The sequence below is a fragment of the Salvelinus sp. IW2-2015 genome, linkage group LG22 (assembly GCF_002910315.2).
Source record: "Salvelinus sp. IW2-2015 linkage group LG22, ASM291031v2, whole genome shotgun sequence".
NCBI classification, from domain to species: domain Eukaryota; kingdom Metazoa; phylum Chordata; class Actinopteri; order Salmoniformes; family Salmonidae; genus Salvelinus; species Salvelinus sp. IW2-2015.
Window position 1 is genome coordinate 5,399,603 of NC_036862.1, and position 25,441 is coordinate 5,425,043.

At 44.7% G+C, this 25,441-nt stretch overlaps 1 protein-coding gene across 1 annotated transcript; it reads left to right on the top strand.

Annotated features, from left to right (window-relative positions):
* Positions 1–24,995, top strand: LOC111949586 (inositol-trisphosphate 3-kinase A). The gene is made up of 8 exons (XM_023966874.2): positions 1–1,458; positions 9,079–10,465; positions 20,006–20,105; positions 20,277–20,490; positions 21,226–21,430; positions 21,666–21,767; positions 21,897–21,968; positions 22,589–24,995. Exons 2-8 carry the CDS (start codon positions 9,239–9,241, stop codon positions 22,796–22,798), a joined length of 2,130 nt encoding a protein of 709 aa, XP_023822642.1. The 5' UTR covers positions 1–1,458; positions 9,079–9,238; the 3' UTR covers positions 22,799–24,995.
* Positions 24,996–25,441: the final 446 nt, after the last annotated feature.

Genomic DNA, 25,441 nt, shown 5'->3' on the forward strand with positions numbered 1-25,441 from the left:
ATTTATGTCTGTAATAAAGCCCTTTTGTAGGGTAAAACTTATTCTGATTAGCTGGTTAGGCTTGGCTCCCAAGTGGGTAGGCCTATGCCCTCCCAGAYGGAATGGAGACGCTAACCAGATACAATTAGAGGATGAGAAGGATGACRGTTTCTGGAGTGGAGGAATATTGAAGGTGGATTGAACTTGAAAATGGAACAAAAAGGGCTAAAGTTGTAAATGAGTGTAGGTTTTTTGGTTGGAATACAATTCACTAACAATTATGCTTATYTTTGGGAGAAGTGGTTTTGTTTTGATTTCTTGTGTGTGGAAAAGGCATTAAGACTCTACAAAATATCGACATTTGAAGTGGTGTTTAGATTTTTGGAGCAGAGCACCGTTAAAAGGTGTCATCGCTGGTGTCGCGTTGGATGTTGAGGCCTTGTGGTTTATGAAGGAACATATCAGTTGTTGTTGGAGCACGCCGTCTGAACCGCGTTGTGGATGGAAGAAAAGAGGAAAGCCTGTCGGTATTATTGAGGTTTGACGAAGAGTATCTCCCTTCACATGTGAAGCTGGGATATGTGAGATATGCGGTGAGCGCTTTCGTGTCCAAGCCATGTTCTTCCAGAATTGCAAAATTGTTGAAGGAATGTTGTTGAAGAATCTGAGGATGTACGGTGTTGCGACTGTGCTGGAAATCACATTCCCAATTCCCCGGAGTGCCCGATTAGGGTAAAGGAGTTTAAAGTGGCAAGGACCAGGACTGTACAGCAGGTCTCCTACATGGAGGCACGTGAAATAGTTGAAGGAGCGAGTGGAGCTGAAGATATGGCAGTGGACGCCCCGTAGCCTTTGGAGATTCAGAGTGTCGTTCAAACAGTTGAGGGAAGCTGATATGCTGATCGTGAAGAAGGTGGATTTTGTGGCGTTTATTGCGCATGTGATTAATTGTAACGCCCAACTGAACAAGAAGTCCACAAAACTGGCCATAATTGTATCTGCGGCTGAAAAGTTATTGGGTCTCCAGTACATTGCAAGGAATACTGTCCGAAAATGCTTTTCCTTCTCAGGTCCCATAGTCTGTGTGGATCAGAGTTGACATTTTAACCTGACCAAAGAAGTACATTGATTTTGTTTCTTTGTCTTTTTTATTATTATTTGGAATCAATATTATTGTTGTCTAAAATCTCGTACACTACCCTGTACAGTGACGGCATGCACCTCTAACGTATGTTTGCGGACCACCATAATACCATAGAAGAACAAGAACAAGAAAAGCAACTTAAAACACTCCATGCTCAGTGAGCAAGTATTTTGACATGTTCTTCCTCTATCAGTTGAACGCACACACAGCAAACCGATAAGCTGCATTCACATCCCCTCCACACCCAGATACAGATAGATATCGCACTAAGACTCTTGTTCCCAGCCTAACAAGCAAGGATAAACAACAGGTTATTGGCAGACACTTGACTGATGGTAAGTTTTCATTTCAGTTTATGGAGAAAGTCTGATACTCTTTGGAGAAGTACTTGTTTTTTTATGGTGCTTTGTAGCCTATTCTATCTCTTATTGATCTCTGGGGTGATAACATCAAATCTAAACTTCTGCTCATCAGTATACCATTTGACCATGGATTTAATGTGTTTCAATTTCTGTAGCCTATATGTATCTGGTAACATTTATTGTGATCATCACAGTGTGTATGTCTTAGCGTGACATGCGTCACTTAATTGTAATTAGTTCCAGGTGCTGCCTGTGAGTGTGGGGCGCTATTTTGTGTATAAATGCCCGGAGTTAAAGCTTTTTGAGTCGATGTGACATGGCGGCAAATTCAGCATAAAAGAACCATTTGAACAGTTTGCTTCTGCAGTGGGTGAAGGATTTGCTCTCCGGAGCAGGGCGCAGTTGATAGGAGGGATAACTGGGGTGGCGTTGTGTTAAGGAGGATCAACTGAAATTGAAGATTCCCGGTGTCTGTGATGCCCACCGTTTGGTGTGATGCAGACCTGGTGGAGAGCGTGGTAAAACAGAAGACACTGTCTGTCCTGCTGAGTTTTGATGCAGAGTCTACCCGACAAGGTCAAGTTAGGATGTGTCAGTTATCCCATGAGAGCTTTTGTCCTGAACCCATTATGGTGTTTTAGGTGCCACGCTTATGGTCATGTTGTAGCAGTGTGTAAGAGGGAGATTTCTAGATGTGAGAAGTGTGCAAGAGGGCATGAGACAAAGAAATGTGTAGTATCAATTGAATAAGTTGTGTGTGTTAACCAATGGTGCTGGACATCAGAAGTGTCCGGCGAGAGAAAAGCAGGTTGATGTGGCCATTATCAGAGTATTACAGAAGGTGTCATATGCTGAGGCAGTGACGAAAGTAGTAAAAGAAGATGGGTGCAGGGTGAGGGATCCTATGAGGCGCCCTGTGAGTAGGCTAAGACCAGTAGAGAGTGATAGGAATAACATGTGCTTCAGTAAGGTTGGTTTCTTAGCGTTCAAAGCCATGGTTATCAACTGTACCGCGGAAATTGAACATAAATGGCAGAAAATAGATATCGTGGTGGCAGCTGCAGAGAAGACTTGGGTGTAGGAGGTTTTACTGAAGAAGAGTTACAAGGTGTGTTGAACGATAGTGTCCCGTCCTCCCAGGCTGCTGGCCTGGTGAAGGATCAGATAGGGCCAACTAGTGGAATAGTGGTGAGGTTTTAATGGGTGTAGGGTTAGTTGGTAAGGCAATTTTTCTTCCCTTTTTGTGTCACAAAGTGTAATGAATTCACACTCCAGAACATTAGGCGGAAACCAGTGGAGGCTGCTAAGGGGAGGACAGCTCTTAATAATGGCTGGAACGGAGCGAATGGAATGGCATCCAACGCATGGTAACCATGTGCTTGCTGTATTTGATACCATTCCACCTACTCCGCTCCAGCCATTACCACGAGCCCATCCTCCCCAATTAAGGTGCCACCAACCTCCTGTGGCAGAAACAACAGGGCTAGATAAGAGAAATAGATGAATATGGAGGCTGTGACCGGCCTCACACCACAGTGCAGTAGGTGGCGGTGTATGCACCTTTCAGTTGGTTGCGATACGCCAATTCAAATTTAAATAAAGAAGAGTTAAGCTGACCTGTCTACTAGCTACAGGTCTGTGTGCTCTTGGAGGACAAGAGTGGGGACAAGTGTGGCCTAATCCAAATCCGTTGTAAGTCTTCTTGCGCCGTGAGTCCCCATATCCCTCCAGATCCGCTCTCCGTCTTCCTGAGAACGACTTCCTCAACTATGCACTCTTCTAATTGTTGTTGAAGTCTGATTTTGAATCTAACTATTGCATATGTTGTTGTTCAAGCGGTAGCGCTGAAGATCRCGTTTGATATGTGCTGCGATTATTGCTCGTTGATTATTAACGGTGATATACAAAAATAAGCTTTCTATTGCAATATGTCTTATCATTTCCATGCTCCACCCCTGATGTGAAGAACCTGTGTTTTGTTCATGTTTAGTAGTATCTGGTATTTATCCGAGGACTTCACCTTGTTAAACAAGGTGGCGTAGCGGCTGCAACCTTCAACCTGTTACATTAGGCTAACTTGTTAATGTGTTCATCATTCATCTTTTTGAATGACCATTCTAGGTTATTCTGTGGTGTCTGCTTGGTTGCTAAATGTATCTTACCATCAGTTATGTGTGTTAATCGCTGCAATTTCCTCCATACGCAACAATATGGATTGACCAGTTCCCCTAAAAGGACATTGTATGTGACCTAACATCCCTATCCGTAAGGGGTGTGTCAACGCAGCACAGTGTTGTCATCATCCTTATCAAATCAAACTGTATTTGTCACATGCGCCAAATACAACAGGTGTAGACCTGACTGTGAAACACTTACTTACAAGCCCTTAACCAACAATGCAGTTTTAAGAAAATATTTACTAAATAAACGAATATAAAAACATATACAATCTTTCCATTATCTTCCCATCTCATTTCCTGTGCCTAAGCACTCCTTCCTGACTTGACAGGGTTTCTACTGTCATGCTGCTCTCGTTCTGTCTGGATATTATAATCAGACCGCATGATTATGAGTCAGTTTATTGTATTGGCATGATGCATAGATCATGCATAGGACTATGCAAATCGACATGTGGAAAAACTCAAGCCTCTTGTCTATTGTGGAACCCGGGTCAGCAGGTCACATTGYAACACACAGTTGATCCATTTCTCAAACACCAGCCAGAGAGGCTTGTGGGAAGTCATCGAAAAAAGGCAGTGACTTTGTCATCTGCTATAGAATCACACAGTGTTCACAAAATGTCATCAATACAACAGTGGAAAATCAGTGTGTCCTTGTACCTCCAGTCTGGTGTCAATCACTATCAACAGATACGAGAATAATCCATAACATTTTAGCATCAAGTCTAGCGACCATCAATCCACACCTTGAGTGTCACAAACAGAACACTGGAAATTGTATATTACCGAAACTCAAAACATGCTAAACATTGTGTTGATCACTCTAAACTAAATAAATTTCCCCATTACAATGTGTGGTGAAAGACTAAATATCATAAGTCCTGCCTCTTTCTGTTCATTTTTCTTGGTGATTGTAACACTGATGAGTCGTAATGTCAAATTCAGAGTCACTAACTAGAAACTGAGCTGACCCCATTCCAATGTCTAGATTCTCTCTATTCTGTAGGGCAGGGAGGGACAACTGGCGGACCAGTCGGGGTCTCAACTTACTGTTGAGAGTTAGGATACACAAGGTGCAATTTCTAAATTTGGTTGTGCATCAGAAGTTTGTCTAGTGGCCAGCTAACTAAACTTGTAGTAAGCATGGTCGATTTACCGACTGGGGTGGGGCCCATTGATCATCAGTTATCATATTGAAAACGGCACCACCCTATTGCAAAATGTGTAGAATTGCAGGAAGTAGCTGTAAAACTGCACATTTTTCACTCTTCCCAGTGGCAAAATGAGTAGAATTGCATGATATTAGTTATAAAACTAACTGTAAATTCACCCGGACAGCTGATGAAACTGTGAATTTGCACAACCAAAGAATTTCTACACCAACTGTCAGAAACCGTCTCGGGAATCTCATTTGTGTGCTCGTAGTCCTCACCAGGGTCTTGATCCAGCTGCAGTTCGGAGTCATAACCCACTTCAGTGGGCAGATACTCACCTTCGATGGCCACTGGTACGCTGGAGAAGTGTGCTCTTCACAGATGAATCCCAGTTTCAACAGTACCGGGCAGATGGCAGACAGCGTGTATGGCATCGTGTGGGCGAGTGGTTAGCTGAAGTCAATGTTGTGAACAGAGTGCCCCATGGTGGCGGTGGGGTTATGGTATGGGCAGGCATAAACTACGGACAATGAACACAATTGCATTTTATTTATGCCAATTTGAATGCACATATGTAACGGATGTGAAATGGCTAGCTAGTTAGCGGGTACGCGCTAGTAGCGTTTCAATCAGTTACGTCACTTGCTCTGAAACGTATTAGTAGTGTTACCCCTTGCTCTGCAAGGGCCGTGGCTTTTGTGGAGCGATGGGTAACGATGCTTCGTGGGTGACTGTTGTCGATGTGTGCAGAGGGTCCCTGGTTCGCGCCCGTGTCGGGGCGAGGGGACGGTTTAAAGTTATACTGTTAAATTGATGCTGTTGACCCGGATCACTGGTTGCTGCGGAAAAGGAGGAGGTTGAAAGGGGGGTGAGTGTAACGGATGTGAAATGGCTAGCTAGTTAGCGGGTACGCGCTAGTAGCGTTTCAATCAGTTACGTCACTTGCTCTGAAACGTATTAGTAGTGTTACCCCTTGCTCTGCAAGGGCCGCGGCTTTTGTGGAGCGATGGGTAACGACGCTTCGTGGGTGACTGTTGTTGATGTGTGCAGAAGGTCCCTGGTTCGCGCCCGGGTCGGGGCGAGGGGACGTACTAAAGTTATACTGTTACACATAGATACTGTGACGAAATCCTGAGGCCCATTGTTGTGCCCTTCATCCGCCACCATCACCTCATGTTTCCTCATAATAATGCACAGCCCCATGTCGCAATTCCTGGAAGCTGAAAATGTCCCAGTTCTTCCATGGCCTACATACTCTCCAGACATGTCACCCAGCATGTTTGGGATGCTCTGGATCGACGTGTACGACAGCGCATTCCAGTTTCCGCCAATATCCAGTAACTTCACACAGCCATTGAAGAGTAGTGGGACGACATTCCACAGGCCACAATCAACAGCCTGATCAACTCTATGTGAAGGAAGTGTGTCACGCTACATGAGGCAAATGATGGTCACACCAGATACTGACTGGTTTTCTGATCCACGCCCCTACTTTGTGACCAACAGATTCATATCTGTATTCCCACTCGTGAAATCCATTGATAAGGCCCTAATACATTTATTTAAATTGACTGATTTCCTTATATGAACTATAACTCAGTAAAATCTTTGACATTGTTGCATGTTGTGTTCATATTTTTGTTCAGTGTAGATATAATGACGAGATGCTTGTGCCACCGCCCTAACAATGGGATCCGTTGCCCACAGAGCGGAACGGCAGACTGTCAAGATCCCGCCTATTCCTCTCTTTAGATTGGTGGATACACCTTCTTATTTTAATACTTTTAAAAATATCTGATGAGGAGTGTTGACGTCAACCACCTGTATTCAGTGGAGAGTGAGATGCGTAGATCGTCTAACATTTCAACAGGAACAACTCCGGTATAAAGTGCTTTTGCTCAAAGTTCCCGGGATATGTGTCACACACATCACACTTATATCAGTACACTCGTAACAACCTAAGCATTACAAAACTTCTATTAGATCAAATAAGCCTTAGGTATCATAATAGCAATATATTTTTTATCTTGACTAAATTCGACACTCTCATTGCCCCCCATACAAAAACTCCTCACTTGCTTAATAAATAATGATCTGCTTAATGTGGACAGATTTTTGGAGGAGTAAACCCTCTCGCTTCGACTCTTCCTCTCTGCTTTAGGTAGGCCTAGACCAGAGTTGTATACTATGAAGCAAGCTAGATCTACTCATGGTTTTCTAAAGTTAGCCAGCTTAAATTAGCTTCACATTTCAGCTCAGGCTTCATCTGTCCTATGATGGAGGATATTGCTCATCCGCCTGGCGCTTACTCTAGCATCTACAGAATCGGTGTGCCCCCCCCCCCGCGGGATGGTTGAGCTAACGTGTGCTAATGTGATTAGCATGACGTTGTAAGTAACAAGAACATTTCCCAGGACATAGACATATCTGATATGGGCAGAACGCTTAAATTCTTGTTAATCTAACTGCACTGTCCAATTTACAGAAGCTTTTGCAGTGAAAGAATACCATGCTATTGTTTGAGGAGAGTGCACAGTTATGAACTTGAAAATGTATCAATAAACCAATTAGGCACATTTGGGCAGACTTGATACAACATTTTGAACAATAATGCAATGGATCATTGAATCAGTCTAAAACTTTGCACATACACTGCTGCCATCTAGTGGACACATTTTAAATTGCGCCTAGGGTCCTAAATCATAATGGCTTTCTCTTGCATTTCAATGATGGAACAAAACAAAACAAATTCTTTACATTATCTTTTACCAGATATAATGTGTTATATTATCCTACATTAATTTCACATTTCCACAAACTTAAAGGTGTTTCCTTTCAAACAGTATCAAGAAAATGCATATCCTTGCTTCAGGTCCTAAGCTACATGCAGTTAGATTTGGGTATGTCATTTTAGGCGAAAATTGAAAAAAAAAGGTTTGTAGGCTTGTAACTGCGCATGCTGAGACAATGCTGAAACATAAATCCATGTGCGAGTCAGTGCCACATTTTCATTTGTGCCCAAATCAAAATGAAAGACAGGTTTTGGGAAATTCAGCAATGGTGTGATATTGGCTTTTTGAAGTGCAGTTTATTTTATTACTGATAGTTAATGCCGTCTTCGGTGTGCTTATCCCCCACTCTTATCAATAAAATAATGGAATTTCCATACAAAAGTTTTACTGTGTGTGGTGGTTCAAATGCATTCTGTCATATTTAAATGTGCGATAGGTATTTTAACATTTAAAAAAAGTTTTACAAACAAAAAACCATTTAATTAATAAAGTATTGAATCAGTCATCTTCCTCAAACGATGGCTATGCAATATGCAATATTTGCGAGATGGAGGGAATCTGATTTCATTGGTCCTCAACTTGTGGCTCAGACTCTTCATTCAGGATAAATGGAGTTAGCCCGCCCTGGAGCAGGTTAGTTCTGAAGGATTTGTTGCCATAGAAATGTACCTGGCTAAAAGGTACTGGTTATCCCGAGTTGAACTCGAGAGTGGACCAAAGTTATCTCGGTCAAATTCTTTGCATGATTAATCAGCCATCTGCAGTGGCAGTACAGCATTTACTGCGACGCGGCCTCCACAGATGTCAGAGCAAACATACTTTTTACGCTTCGCAGAGCTGTTGTGAAGGAAGTTGCCAAGGAAGTGAGTTTGTGTTTATACAGGACCTCACGCCCCCACCTACCGTCAAACAATTATGTCAACGCGGAGCTATACAGAGCACTTCGCATTGTTACAAAATTTGAGAGGCACACAGCAATGTTGTATGGAGGTATGCCTCCAGGGGCTCCGCGAATTGCGTCACACCCTCCACACGAATCCTCAGACCAAATGTTCAGATCATGCATACATTGGCTTTAACTCTTCAACCCTGATTTGTATTATAGGGATAGGGCTCTAGACTAAACCATCCATCTCAAGCCGAACAAAACAGACTTGAGGCAACAATCCCGAGGCAAGAAACATGAGCAAAGCAATGTATCTCAAGTTATTGGCCTCAAAAGGCACAGAAAAACAAAAAAGCGTTCCTGTTTTACAGCCAAATGTATTTTTCTTCCCCCTCCACACAGACACAAATGTCACTCTTATCTCTTTAACGAAAGCAAAATTGTGTACCTTGTATCTTATGACATTGTTTGAAGTTTATTGAAATATCACATAGACAAGACCAAGTGGCAAGCAGTAGACTAGCCTATGTTAAGTGTTTTGGCAAAATATTCTAAAACTGTTTTCATCTTCTTTCTTGCAGATATGGAATATTCAAACATGTTCCTATAATTGTCATTCATCATTGGCAACAATGAGTGGAGCACGTGACTCGTGTGTTACTTTGTAGCACAGTGCGCATTGTTTCAAATGTGATACATCTTGGAAGGTGTGACTTGTGCGCTACTACTACCGTGTACAGAATGGGTCAAACGTGCTGTGGTCTCTCGTACTCCACCGCCGCTCCAGGCAAAGCGAAATGGAAACCAACTGAAACATCCAAACGACTCCCTATCCGCAGATTTACCAGTGAGGAGCGAAGGTGTGACCGGTTTTACAGGAATCGGATGAAAACGAAGCAGTTGCCTTCGCCAAGCACAGGTCAACCAGAGGTAGGGCTGGTAATCGGATATGGAAATTCGGAAACCCTTCGTGGTCACGGGCGGGGGAAGTTGTTGAGAGGCCACACTGAGTCGGTGGTAGTGGACCACACCACCCCGGTCGCCGAATACCCACCTGGAATTCATTATGAWAATATTCAGGCTCTCGACTGTGACGCTGTGAGCAAGGGAGCGGCTGACTCGTCCTTCGATGCGACGGGCTTGGAAACACGGGCCAGAGGATTCGACAGAACTCGCTGCGCAGTTACGCAGCGCAGCGGCCCAGAAACAACGGGAGAAGACCATGTCTGGAATGCCCCGGCTAGGGCCATGGAAAACAAGCCATTCGGATTTGATAAACAGGGTGGGGTTGCCTCGGAGGTTAGGGGGGTATCGGGGGCTGTACAACCGGATGGTTCAGTCCATTGGCGCACATCTGGCAAGGATAATTTAAGACGGACCCTGGCATCGCTGAGCTTGCGTTTGGACGAACCTCTGACAAACGGCGTGTCAGAACCGATAGGGTATGAGATACACCACACAGAGGTAGAAATGACCAAATCTAACTTTCCCACTGCTTCTTGTGAGCTCGAAGCTGTCAGAATTTTTTTTCCAAACAGTAGTTCAATTGAGTCGGGGAACCAGGAGGACCCCTCGATCAACTCTTCAACACAGCCACACGGACAGGTCCAAAGTCCACTAGGTAGCCAAAGTTTCCCTGGTACTATCCCAAAGCTTATTATAACCAGAGATCGAAGCCCCAGTCGGACCCAGGAAACACTAGATCCAAGGACCATGGGACTCGGAGTCGGTGGATCGTCGCTGGGCCCACACGCCGACGATGAGTCCCCATGCTCGGACAGTGGCTGCGGAGGCTCCCCGGCGCTAATGCGCTTTCACAGAAAGCTCTCCAACTCGTCCTCCGCCGGCTGCTTGTCCTCCGCCTCGTCCTTTGAGGAGTCCGAGGATGACTTCGCCGGCAGCGACATCGAGCCCAGCCTGTCCCCAGTCACATGCAACACGCTGGGCAGCCCAAACGAAGGCACGGGGGTAAGTGTGCCATATATATAAAAACATTTTTACTGTGCGATAAATGTGGTGGAGGTCTGCTGACTAGAGGTTTATCTGCTGTATGAAGTTGCATACAAAAACACACAGTAGTATTATGTTAAACTCCTTTGCTATAATCGGTCCTAAATGTTGGCTAGAAGTGCCAAAGATGGGCAGATACATATACACACACAGGCCTATTTACTGTCTGTACACAAATAAATAAAGACCGTTGCACACTCTCTGTATAAACTCCCGGTGATTTATTGGCTGAACTTATTTGTGTAGCTTGCAGTTTATTCACAGTTAGTCAGCACCTCTACACAAGATCATTTCTCTGTGTGTATGCCAGCTCGTGCTTTTTATTAGACTACTTTCTGTACACACACACTTCCATGGTACAGTTGTATGCTATTGATATAAGGCCAAGTCTTTTTTTCTTCATTTATAAGATGCACTATGATTTAAAATGATGGCCTAATGCGCAGAGCAGACATTCACTGGTAATGCATGTTCCAGTACCACACCCCCCCATTTGTTGACTTACAGACTGCATGTCAATAAAACACACGCACTCAAAAATGTTAATTCCTCAATGTCAGTGTTTGTGTCAGATCTACACTTAGCTGACGTCTCTGTGTCTCACTTGCGTCACATACACAAAGCCACCAAGGCCATGTGCTCCTACCGCAGGGGATGTGGTGAATATTAGGTCAATGGCTGCATCAAGGGTAAAACTTTATTTTTATTTTTTAAAGACCCTTGGAACACATATGTGGTTTTAGCCTGAAGGAGTTTGGAGGGCAGTTGTATTTATGCATAGATCAGAAAGGTTCAGTTGGGTGAAAACAATATGACGGAAATCGGCTGGCCTATCAGAGGGCCTGGTTAACTTTTGTTGTCTCTTACATAATACTCCTAAGCCAATAAATAGGGCCTTTTATTGATAATCGGTGAACCTTTGACTCCTGAGTGACTCTTTACCCATGACCCCAGCCACTATGATCCTTAACTGTGATGGTCACTAATGAGCTCGGCTAGATTAACCCAGGGTCATTTGCTGACCCTCAAGTTGTTCTTGCTTTGTCCCATGTATGATCCAGCTCTAATCTTCTACGGTGGTAAATGTATGACGTTTCCCTCCCCAGTCAGAGGCCTTTGATGCGCCCTGACCAGAAATGCTTGGAATGACATGAGCTCAAAAACAGGATGTCTTTCCTGGAAATGGACCAATTGAAAATCAGGCAAGCTCTCTTCCTGAACAGGAATGGTGTGAATCCTGGAAGTCACCACTGAGAAAGACTGTGTGGAAATACTAGAATTTCCATATGTTACAGATCAACAACGCACACACACGCACGTTCTCTCTCTCCCTGTTACTATCTGTCTCTCTCTCCGAGTGCATAATCAATGTGCCTTTGTTTGTGAGAGAAACTACTTCAGGAGGACACCTGTTCAGTCCTTGTTTGTTCGTGTCTCTGAGAGGGAAGATGGCCTTCCAAATAACACATCAATGACTGATCTATTTGGATGGCATTGATGTGTGATTCCAGTGGGTCTCTATGCTGTGTGTGTGGGTGAGTCCACGTGTGGTGAGTGAGCCTTAAGAAAATGCTCTATCCCTTTGCTCAAATCAAATTCTATTGGTCACATACACATGGTTAGCAGGTGTTAATGCGAGTGTCGCGAAATGCTTGTGCTTCTATTTCCGCCCATGCAGTAATATCTAACCAGTAACCTAAAAATGTCACAACAACTACTTATACACACAAGTCTAAAGGAATGAATAAGAATATGTACATATAAATATATGGATGARCGATGGCCKAACGGCCTAGGCAAGATGYTATAGAGTACAGTACATACATATGAGATGAGTAATGTAGGGTATGTAAACATTATATCAAGTGGCATTGTTTAAAGTGACCAGTGRTATACATTTATTACATCCAATTTTTTATTATTAAAGTGGCTAGAGATTTGAGTCAGTATGTTGGCAGCAGCCACTCAATGTTAGTGATGGTTGTTTAACAGTCTGACGGCCTTGAGGTGAGAAGCTGTTTTTCAACGTTCTTACCTACGTTGTCTCGCTCTCTCTCTTCCTCACACATTTGCTTTATCTCCAATTGGCTTTATCTTCTGTGATTTCAGATATTTCCATATTTGCGTGTGTCTGTGTCATCCTTGTTAACGCATTAATGTAGTCTGGGTGAAAGGGGGTTGGTCAGCAGTTCCCATCTTATAGATCCCCCCCCCCNCCCCCMCCMCYMCTGTTATGATTGAATATCTGGAGTGAGTGAGTGACTGTACTAGGGCATCCATTTTGGATCTAGCTGGTGTGATACGGCACCACTGAGGAGTGTTGTCGGTTGTGGTAGTATTAGGTCCTTTGTTGTTATTGACTTACTGTGGGCTTTCAAAGTGTGGCCAAAGCAGTTGTTAAACTTTGTGCTTAATGATGTACATAGCAGACACTTGCCTGCTCACACTATACATATTCAGAGTTTAAGGCACGCACTCACACATGACACACTCTGCCGTCTCGCATTCACAGCTCAGAGTGTGTCATGGAAAATTGGGCTGAAGGCAGTTGCGTTGCTAGGCGACATCATTGCCATATATGGCGCTGTTTCTCTTTTTTTCATTTTCTCTCACTCTCTCTCTCTCTCCTTGTTCTGTATTTTGAATGTAACGTCTTGCATTACTCACATTTACTTTTAACCTATTTCATAGTCTCTTTCTGCCTGCATCATCCCTTCATTTCTCGGACACTATCTTCCCCCATCTAGCCTTGCACCACAGCATAAGGTTTTCCGCGGATTCACAGGCAGTGGAACAGCATGCAGAGGGAAATGTAGATAAGTGGAGGAGGAGTGATACAGTACCCTCTCTACACACACACACACACACACACACACACACACACACACACACACACACACACACACACTCTACAATATACCCCACAACACATACCAGCTCATACAGAGCATGCTTCATGTGCACACACAAGAACCAACTCGTACACAAACTCCCGTTATGCAACTCACAATTGCAAACTTGCAGCACTCTCACACATGTTTGTAAGTGTTCACAAAAGCATTAAAACACACATTTGTGTCAGACTTCTGTTTTTTTTTTGTGTTAACTGGGCTGTGGTTTGAGCTGTGCTCATGCCACAGAGAGCAGAAGGGAGGAGATTTGGTTTACAAATAAACAAGTAAACAAGGCCTGAAAAAGAGCAGCATCACACCTAAAAGTAAGACCTCATCCAGCGATTTTAATTTATTTTTTTACCTTTCCCGTGGAAAAGCGATATCCCAAGATTGACTTAACAAAAGGTACATCTCAATAGGTGGTCCAGGTAAGTCATGACATTGTGTGTGTGTGGGGGGGGACTTTCCTCTTTTGTTTTCTATTGCGCTTCTATTGTTCCTCAAGCACGGGGGAAGGGCATCAATCTGACTCCTTGAATGGCCTACTCCTTGAAGCTTGCGGTTGTTGAGCAAAATAGTTTTTGTTTTTTTTAGACATGTTTTTATATTTATTTTTACCCTTTAGTGTGTGTACTTTCCTGTATTTATACTTGGGATATCACTTTTCAACAGAAAAAAATTTATAAAAAATTGTTGGAGGACGTCTTTAAAGAACACTGGTGTTGTGAGCACTAAAACGGGGAGTACCCCCTTTGTAAATCAAAAGCTCCATACCTCAGAGGGACAAAGAGAAACAGGACCGCGGGGGAAGGGTTTGGAGAGAGCTATAGGGGAGTACTCTAGTGGATTTAAATTTTCTTTATTTAGTCCTGATAGTCCAATCAGTAACAATTGCCACTGTTTTCCAAGGAGTCATGTGTTCGAGAGAAAGAGAACTGGGGTTAGTGGTATTTGGAAATGTTGTTTTCCTCTGAATATCCCATCCAGTAATTCACTTTGGCTCCAGCATGATGACAAAACAGAATTGGCTACGTTAGGTAGTAATGTCTTTTGCATTACACTCACACACTTCAAGGGTTTTGCCTTTCCCCCGCTATTGCTCTCTCTCTCTCTCTCTCTCTTTCTCCCTCTCACTTGTCTCTGGATTTACCAGCAAAAATGCTGTCTGCTGGTATTAAGGTAATTCTTGCAGGAACATGTGGTGTAGGAGAGCCATTGTCTTTACACTATACTACTCGGGGGGTATGTGGGGTAGATGTCTCCCACACTACCTCCGGAGCTAGTGTGGGAGACCATCTCTCATTGAAGTTCTTTACACTACAGAAGTATATTTCCTGTGACTAGTATGGGCCGTCAAAGTAGTGTAGAGTAAAGAGGTGTTGCAGTCATGTATGTCACCGGGGACTGGATTTCTGAGGACACGGGCTCAGTACAGGCTGACGGAGGGATTAGAGGAAGGGAGAGACTACTATAAACAGATTGTGAGAGAATATCAGAAAGGCAGTTGGTGTGCGAGAGGGGAAAGAAACTTGGAGAGGGAAAATTGACAGAGGGGGGGGAGGGGGTCATAATAAACTCGGAGGGAAAATGTGGCGTTAAGTTACAGATTAGTGAGAGAGAGCGATGAGGGACGAGTTAAAGAGCGAGCACGAGATGGGGAGGGAGAAGAGAAAAGCATGTAGGGAGACAATGGTACAGTAAGAGGGTGACAAAATGCCGCAAAGAAGACAGAGACGAGTTGGTGTTAAAGATGAGGCATTGAGAGAGGGAGAGGGGGAGGGCTCAGTGGGAGAGGGATTATAGTGTAACCTCATATGAGAGGGGAGGTTCACCAGAACACAAGTTAACAAAGCCAGGCAATTACATTGGTTGACTGCCAATGCTGCAGGGCTAACTGAGGGGACAGATAGCTTCTATCAGAGGTAAGGCTACATGCTCATGCTAGGCTAACAGTGACATACAGAGCGAGGGGCAAGGCTAAATGCTAACCCCGCTAGGCTAACTGAGGGACAGTCTGATGGAGCGCCGGACGCTCGTGGAGGTCACGTTTGGAGACCCTGTGCTGATGGTGCGGAGTGTGTGGGACTGGCTACGCTCTCACCTCCTCTCTGTGTCTGTGTGTGCCTGTGTCAGTGCCGGCCTGCTGCTCCACTACTGCTCTGTCTGCCAGGTAAGAGATGAGACAGAGAGACACGGATTAGACATACTGTTGGGAAGAGCTGAGATGGGAGACGAATGTCAACAGGTGAGGGCAGGCTTAGATACAGTACATTTATACACTGGGTGGTTTTGATTGGATGAAAGCCGTGGTATTTCAGACCGTATACCACAGGTATGACAAAACATAGATTGTTACTCTTTTAATTACTACATTGGTAACCAGTTTATAATAGCAATAAGGCACCTCGGGGTTTGTGGTATGTGGCCAATATACCACGGTTAAGGGCTGTATCCAGGCACTCYGCGTTGCTTATTAAGAACAGCCCTTAGCTGTGGTATATTGGCCATATACTACACCCCCTCGGGTCTTATTGCTTAAGTATAGCTAGGAGGTGAAGGCAGATGACCCTGGTCTTCTATAGTCATAGATATGATATAGTTAGGTGTGGACAGGTGAAGACTGTCCYTGTCCTTGTGGGCATGGAAGTAGTCAGGACCACGTCGAACGTCGCCAGTACAAATGCCACGAATAGAGCCGACGTGAATCCTTATTCGACTTGTTTGTTSTACATAGCGTATTTATATCTGARCATTCCAAAACGTTGCGTCCCGCTGAACGCGCCCCTGGTGTAAATCCAGCATATAAGGCTGTCTTTCTCTCTAGGAGTAGCTATGAGGTGGACAGGTACACAGTGTCTTCTCTCTGGTATGCGTGTAGTCGCTGCTACAGACCCCGTCCTGTCTAGTTGAGGCAGGTCTCTACAGGTGAATTAGATCATCCTTCTACCGAGAGAAATACATCTGCTTTGGCATGAGCTAATACAGACGGGTSTGTAGGCTGGGTCAGGCGTGTTTTGGCTCTATTACGTCCGACACAATCAAATCTAGTATTTCATTTGAGCAGGTTTGTGACACCTAGGAGCTGACTTTATTACAGCTTTCCCTATTAAAATGTCATGTTTTTTTTTTAATAAGGTGCTCTGAGTTGACGTTTGCACCGTCTCCATCTGGGCTAAGGCGGTGGTAAGCCAGAGGGATTTATGATGATGGTTGCTGTCCGAATAGACATCAGGGCTGTAGGTCAGAGCTTCACAACCGTTTGTTTTTTGCCTCGTGGTCAGAACAGAGCTTTTCTGTTTCCTCTTGTGGAAAACACTGATGTCCAGAATGTCACTACTGACGTGTGTGTGTGTTTCATGGCTGCTATCGTTATGACAGGGGCCAGACACATTCCAAGAGTGTGGTTTAGGATGAAGGGGAGAAAAGACGGAGGAAGGGGCCAAAGGGACAGAGCCCTGCTGTTCATAGTGGAGTAGAGGGGGATTAGGATGACAGCGGGAAGCAGTGAGTGAAGGCAGGAGAGAGAGAGAGAGAGGGAGAGCGAGAGAGAGGGAGAGGGAGAGGGAGAGGAAGTGATACTTTGAGGAAGGGAAAAGTATGGGGATTACGAAAAGGAGAAGTTAAGGGCAGAGTTTGGGCAAGAGTGAGGGAAGGAGAAAGAATATAGTGAGAGGTTTCGTATCATCAGCCTCCTCTCCAGGGTCATTCAGGTCAGGTAATAATGGAGATGGGAGGAGGCGGTCAAATCGAATAGAGGGGACTGAGTTACATCTGACCCCCCCCCCCAGCCATTCATTAAGCTGTCTGGCCTGAACTGCAGGAGAGAGAGCGAGTGGGAGATAAATGAGTGGATGAGAGAGAGGAGTGAAAGAGGAGAAGATGGCCGTTTAAAAGGGGTATAGACCCCCTGGAGTGGAACCCAATGCTCAGCTCAGAGAGGGACAGARAGAGAGAATGATAGATAAAGTGATTGACTGAGCGGAGCACACAGGTAGATATGTAGGGTGACTAGGCAACAGGATGTAAGATAAGATAAACYGAGTAGCAGCAGCTTGCATGTGAGTGGGTGTGTAGAGTCAGTATAAATGTATGTGTATATTATGTACGAGAGAGCAAATRGAGTGTGTGTGTGTGTGTTGGAGTGACCGTGTGTGAGTGTGTTGGGCCCTGTGAGTGCATAGAGACACTGCAAATACAGTCCGTGTAGATCTTTTGTTAGCCATTTATCAATCGTATTGCTTGGAGATGGAAGCTGTTCAAGAGCCTGTTGGCCGACTTGATGCACCGGTACCTCTTGCCGTGCGGCAGCAGAGAAAAGGGTCTATGGGTTGGGTGGTTGGGTGGTTGGAGTCTGATGACTGTTTCCTGTAGTCCACGATCAGCTCCTTGGTCTTGCTGACATTGAGGGAGAATTTGTTGCTCTGGCACCACACTGCCAGKTCACTGACATCCTCCCTGTAGGCTGACTCATCGTCGCCGGTGATCAGGCCTACCACTGTTGTGTCATTAGCGAACTTGGTAATGGTGTGTGTGTGCGTGTGGCCACACACCCGCGGGTGAACAGGGAGTACAGGAAGGGACTAAGAACACGCCCCTGTGTTAAGGGTCAGCGTGGTGGACGTGATGTTGCCTACCCTCACCGCCTGGGGTCGGCCCGTCAGGAAGCCCAGGATCCAGTTGCAGAGGGACGTGTTCAGACCCAGAGTCCTAAGCTTGGAGGGGACAACGGTGTTGAACGCTGAGCTGTAGCCAATGGACAGCGTTCTCACATTGGTATTGCTCTGATCCAGGTGGGTGAGGGAGAGTGTGGAGAGCAATCGAGATTGCGTCATCTATGAATCTGTTGGGGCGGCATGCAAATTGGAGTGAGTGGGATTGTTTGAGTTGATGTGTGACACAATCTTGAGAACTTGATGATTACAGAAGTGAGTGCTACTAGGAGGGAGTCATTTGTTGCAACGAAGCCTTAGAGTTCTTAGAAACGGGGATGATGGTGGTCACCTTAAAAGATGTGGGGATTACAGACTGGGACAAGGCGAGGTTGGAAATTGTGAGTGTGTGTGTCGTCTGCTCTGAGGCAAGGGTTATGTTTGGGTTAAGCTGGTAAAGAGCTTTGGAGCTCGGAAGTCTCTGTTGGCATTGACCAGCCACGGGACTCTGACTACTAGGCTTACCGGCCTGCTCTGTCTCTGTTCTTTACCATGCATTCGGTATCCACAAAGTGTCTCATRGTAGGAGTGTTGATTTAGGATCAGTTTGCCTTTTTAGATAATAATGAATAAGATTTATGTATTTTTTGATTTAACCTAAATTTAACTAGGAAAGTCGGYTAAGAACAAAGTCTTATTTACAATGACGGCCTACCCCGGCCAAACCCGGACRACGCTGGGCCAATTGTGAGCCGCCCTATTGGACTCCCAATCACGGCCGGGTGTGATTCAGCTTGGATTCGAACCAGGGACTGTAGTGACGCCTCTTGCACTGAGATGCACTGCCTTAGACCGCGGCGCCACTCGGGAGCCCTGGACAGATCCTAGATCAGCACTCCTTATTCTGAGATATTTTATGAATAGTCTTTTTTATTACTACTCTTTCCTCGTTCTGTATTCAGCACAAAGTTACAGCAGTCCAGTAGAAAGTCAGGCAGACAGACAAACATTGTCTGGGTTTGTTTGGTTGTACTGGGCTGTAGTGGAGTGGGGCATGCATTCTTTCGCAGACTGGGGATTGTTAGTGATCATTAAAGACTGGTTTATGATACACTGTCCTTCCACTGAATTACTTCTTTGATGAGGACCTCTGCCTCCCTCTTCTTTCTCTTGTCTCTTTTCTCAAACATTTTGTCTTCCCTACCTTTGCGCTCTCCTTCTGTCTCTCTATCTGTCTCTGTCCCTATCTCTCTCGTTGTTTCTCTCTCTCTCCCTCCTGTGAATTCCCACACACATACAGTATCATTTCCTAGTCAGTGACGTGTGTGTGTGTGTGTGTGTGTGTGTGTGTGTGTGTGTGTGTAATCGATGCTGTGTGTTCTCCTCTGCTTGCTTGCGTCAAAGGCCCTTGCATAGTGACCTTGCTGTATTTTTCCAATAAAGATAAACCAACTCTACACACACACACACTCACTGCACGTACACACATTCACAGATACCCAAGCAGACTCGCAGCAAACCCACACACTCCCACACCTACTCAATCAAACTCTCACAGTGTTCCTGTGTAGGCCAGGGGCGTGTGTTTTCGTTATTATTCTTTTTTTTTACTGTGGAACCAGTGTGATGGTTCTGGTCAATGTTTTGCGACTGGGGGCTGTGAGAAACGTTGTGTACCTGGCCTTGGCTCAAGCGGGCTGGGAACTCTCACTCTCTCCCTCCTGTCGATTCTGCATAAATGTCTCTGTGTGGTATGTGTCTTTTTTAGATCATTTGTTTTCAAACTGTTTTGACCAACTTCTCATGGTCTTATGACTCACTGATAAGCGAGACAACATTTTCTATCCGGTTTTCTGCTGTGGCCCAAGTAGGAATGAGTCAGGACAAACATGTTTAAACCACTAGTTTAGTTGACTGGTGGTGTGTAACCCATTTTGTTGCTTCTCTCCTTCCAGACCAAGCAGTGGCAGAAGCTGAAAACTATGGTGCACTGGTCTCCCTTCGTTGTGTCCTTTAAGAAGCGTTATCCCTGGGTGCAGCTCGCCGGGCACGCAGGTATACACCACTCTGTTTCTCTCTCTCTCTCTCTCTCTCTCTCTCTCTCTCTCTCTCTCTCTCTCTCTCCACTTTCCCTGTCTCTCTCTCTCTCTGTGTGTGTGTGTGTTTCTCTGTCCCTGCTGACCTCTTTCTTTCACACATTCTCTCTCTCCCTCCTCTGTCTCGTAGGTAACTTCCATGCGGGGGAGTATGGGCGTTTGTTGAAGCGTTACTGTGAGTGTGAGCAGCTGTGCCTGTCAAAGCTGATGGGGGACACTCTGCGGCCCTATGTCCCTGGCTACTACGGCGTGGTGCAGAGGGACGAACAGGACTACAACCTAATGGACGACCTCCTGGCTGACTTTGACTCTCCCTCCATCATGGATTGCAAGATGGGCAGCAGGTGAGAGACCGGGGGAAGAGTTTTGTATTTATTTTTTAATTATTATTTTGACCCCCTTTTCTCCCCAATTTCAATCTTGTCTCATCGCTGCAACTCCCCAACGGGCTCGGGAGGCGAAGGTCTAGTCATGTGTCCTCCGAAACATGACCCTCCTAACCGCGCTTCTTAACACCCGCCCGCATAATCCGGAAGCCAGCCGCACCAATATGTCGGGAGGAAACACCGTTCAACTGACTACCAAGGTCAGCCTGCAGGTGCCCGGCCCACCACAAGGAGTTTCTAGAGCGCGATGAGCCAAGTAAAACCCCCCCCGGCCAAACCCTCCCCTAACCTGGACGACGCTGGGCCAATTGTGCGCCGCCCTTTGGGACTCCCGATCACGGCCAGTTGTGATACAGCCCGGGATTGAACACGGGTCTGTAGTGATGCCTCTAGCACTGTGATGCAGTGCCTTAGCCCTCTGTGGCACTCGGGAGGCCCCGAGTTAGGTGTTTCAGTACTGAGCTGGAAAATAATAGGCAGAATCTACCACACACCCAAAACCGATTTAGTGAAGGCGCTGGAGGCAAAAAGTAGCTGAGCTTTCAGTCAGTCCACCTTCATCAGTGCAAAACTAAATTCTGCACTCCCTGAGGCTCTCCAGGACCAATGCTGGAAGGGAGAGCACTATTGTTAGATAACTCTGCTGTTAGATAATGAGCTGGCCCACTAACCCTGTCTTCCCTGTCCTATCAGGACTTACCTGGAGGAGGAGCTACTGAAGGCCAGGGAGCTTCCGCGGCTCCGCAGGGATATGTACGAGAAGATGGTGGCCGTGGACCCCGGGGCCCCTACGGATCAGGAGAGGGCCCAACAAGGCATCCTGAAGCCCAGATACATGCAGTGGAGAGAAACCCTCAGCTCCACTGCCACCCTGGGCTTCCGCATCGAGGGCATCAAGGTCAGGGGGCACACGGGGTTCAACTGGGGGGTCAAAATGAGGGGATTGGGAAAAAAATAGTTTTAGTTTTTCAAATGTATGTGCACAGTAACTTGTTCCAGGTCACAATAATGAGACAAGGAAATGGGTATGATTGATCCGCACTCAAAAAGATGTCACATAAAGCTTACTTCATTTATTTTCACTGCATCAATAACGAGACTAAATACTGTTGTTTGTCATTTGTGCTGTGCAGAGAGCAGACGGGACGTGTAACACCAACTTTAAGAAGACCAAACACAGGGAGCAGGTCATGCAGGCCCTGGGAGACTTTGTGGATGGGAACATTCAGATCCTGGTACGTGTTTCTAGAGGGACATTTAGTCGGGTGGCACATAAGGGAACTTGAGTTCTAGGGGAGCTAATCAGCCCCTTCAGATTGACYGTCTGTTTGACTGTTTGTCTCCCCTTCTCCTCTCTCTGGTAGAAACTCTACCTGCAACGTCTGAAGGAGCTGCGATCCGTGCTGGAGAAATCCCAGTTCTTCAGAGCACATGAGGTAACATACACAAACGCCACTGTACTCTGCTTTACTTACTGACAATAAATTAAGACAATATTTACAGTAACTTTCGGTATGATTGTTTTCCCTCAACAAACCTCTTTGCTGGGTTATGATTCAATGTGATTGATATGAACATGATTCAAATTCCTTATTAAAGCTGCAACATGTAACTTTTTGGGCTACCTGACCAAATTCACATAGAAATGTGAGTTAAAGACCTGTCATCCTCCTTGAAAGCAGTAGATCTGTTCTATGTGCCTTATTTTTTTTATTTTTTTTCATTTTTAAAATTTAACCTTTAACTAGGCACGTCAGTTAAGAACAAATTCTTATTTACAATGACGGCCTAGCACRGCCAAACCCTAAACCTCTTTTACTTTCAGTTTTGTACACCATTCAAACAGCTTAAAATACAATMTTTTTGGTTATGGAAAATATATTTCAAAGTGGTTTAGATGGTACAATGATTCTGTGCAATATACATGCTTGTTTTGTCACAAACTGAAATTAGGCGAACTATTAGAATTTTAACAACCAGGAAATGGTGGCGCGATTTCTGCATAGTGCAGCTTTAAAACACTCACACTGACCTCAACCATCCTGTTTTCTCCCAGGTGGTGGGCAGCTCCCTGCTGTTTGTGCATGATGCGTCGGGGCAGGCCCGTGTGTGGATGATAGACTTTGGGAAGACGGTGCCCCTGCCTGCCCTCCTCACCCTGGACCACCGGACCCCCTGGATGGAGGGCAACCACGAGGATGGCTACCTGTGGGGTCTGGACAATCTCATAGACATCCTCAGTACCATGCTCCCCACCAGCCCTTGAGAGAGGGCCGTGTGAGAAAGAACAAAGGGATGGCCTGGAAGAGGGAGAAAAAGAGGATGGAGAGAACACTCTCATCTTTGTCAGAGCAGAGGTTGTAGTTGGGGACGAACAGATGGAACTGGTCATTACCCAAACTAGACGTGAGACTGGAGAGATGAAGGGAAAGGAAAGGACGATGACCGTGAAAGAGAGTGAGGGAACCTGTCCACATAACCAGTGGTGTGTCATCCCTCGTCAACTTCTCTCATTATAAGAGCTATGACGTCAACTATCACTGACACACACACACACACACACAGACACACACACACTACCTTCATATTATCACAAGTATGATGATAATGTACTGAACTTTTCCAATGGGATATATTCTCCTCAAGTGACCTTAGAGGAGCAATGTTTTATTTTCTCTATGGACCACTTGACTTTATGCTTTTAAAACTATTTTATATAAATGTCAACACTAGAAACACTGGAAAAACATGTATATTTTCAACTTTATCCGGTGCTCAGCCTTTTAATGTAAATACAGTTGTATTTAATTTGTTTGCCTCCACAAATAGCCTCTTTACTCTTTGTACTTTTTTTTCTGTGCCTAGATAGATTTTTTTTGTTCTTTTTTTATCATTACAAAGTTTGCTGGAGAGTTAACCCAAAGTATGAACTGTTGTCTGTAACATATATATTTTTTCTATGGTGAAAACTGGAGGCTGTTGTTGATTGGTCTGACCCGCGTGGTGTCTGATTGGCGGAGTTGACCCAGCAGATAAACTAACAGTGATTCCCAACCAGGGGTACTAGGACCCCTGGGGGTACTTGGTCTATCCACAGGGGGTACTTGAGAAGACTCAGGAGACCATAGGACTACTGGTAAAATGCACACGAGGGGGTACTTCAGGGGTACTCTGGGCAGAGCAACATTCAGTTGGTGGTACGGTAACCCGAAAAAGGTTGGGAACCACTGAACTAATAGCTGGGATCAATGTTTTTTCTTCTTTAATTTCCCTCCTGGTGGGCACATGCCTTGGTGGTCACGATAACTAGACTGTATTGCACAAATGGGTACCTCACAAAAGCCATTGAACAAAACTAGTCCTGCCTGTGTCCCTGAATATTGATTCACTCTGTTGTCCCAGGTTCTTTATAAGCAAACCATTTTCTGGTGAGTGGCAGTTGACTCATCTGTATAATTGTGATCATTATTCCTTTAGTTCAATGATACTTACTTTTTCTGGGATGGGTAACGATTGGCCTGACAACTGAAATTACTAGTTGAACAAGTCACCTGAAACTGGAATGAATGAGCTACTGATTCTTATGACACGTTCATCCACACGTCAGACTTTTAATGTGAATCTGATTTAATATAGAATCATTGATATCAAAGACGACATTGTGGTGGCCATTTTTTTCCTTCTAATTGAAGGAGGATTCTGCATTTGCCCTTGTTTTGGTACACTTTTTCTTTCGAGATAATGTTGGTTTAACACGACCATTCCTCAGTAAGTTTAGATATAAATATGCAAACTCACCCATAATGACAGTCGTCAGTTTTTTTTATGTGTTTCTGCTGATGACTGTATTTGACACCTTTTCTGAACGGTGTCGGGTCTTGTGTCTCTGGCTTTGTAGATCTGTCAGTCAACATTCCCATCCAAGTCTTACTCCATATTCTTCAACAGAGTCAGACAACACAGTTAGTGTATTTATGGTGTGAGCAGATTTCTCTAGCTAGGAAATAGAGGGGTTCTGTGTGTGACTGATATGTTACTGTCAGCATTGACATCATGGAACTGGAATCCTGTCTCTACTGTTGACATCGCTCAAATATTCCACACCATAAAAGCACACATTCTGGAAGTATATATTCTGGAACCATGTATTGTTTACAATGTATATCTTACGTACCATGTATCCTCTTCTTTATCTTAACCTGGCAGTTACCAGCTTTCAGACTGCTTGGGTTGTTGTGTGTGGCTGAGAGCTGGACTGTGTATTAGGGTAGGTCTAAGATGTATATTTTATAGTTTGGATAAGCCTTTCCTCTGTGCTGTACTTCAGGAGACAGTGCATTACAAGATGCTGGGGGACACATATATGAATGTTAAGAGGATTGAGACTGGTCCTTGCTCTCTTTGTCTAGAATACCATTGATTGCAATAAACTGGAATTAAGCACAAGTCTTTCTAATCTGAAACCCCTCGTCTCCACATTATTCAACACCAAACTTATCAGAAGTATGAATCGTGTTGATGGAAAGGGTTTTTACATTCCCTTACGCATGTATTTGGATAGTGAAGCAAATGTATTTTTAAATGTGGCTCTATACTCCAGCATTTATTTATTTTTTGAGATACTGTTTCAAGTTAGACGATAGTACAGAATATCAGCTTTATTTGATGTTAATTTAATACATATGTTTTACCATTTGGAAATGAAAGCACAAAGTATCTAGTCTCTCCCCCCCCCCATTTCAAGAAGTAATAAGTATTTGGAAAAATTCACTCAGTGTAATGGAGAAGGCAAAACAACACAAAACAAACTAACTGCATCCGAGTGTGTAGATACAGAAAGCGCTTTCATTTCTAAACGGTAAAACAGATATGTATGAAAAACTCTCTCAAATAAAAGGTGACATGCTGT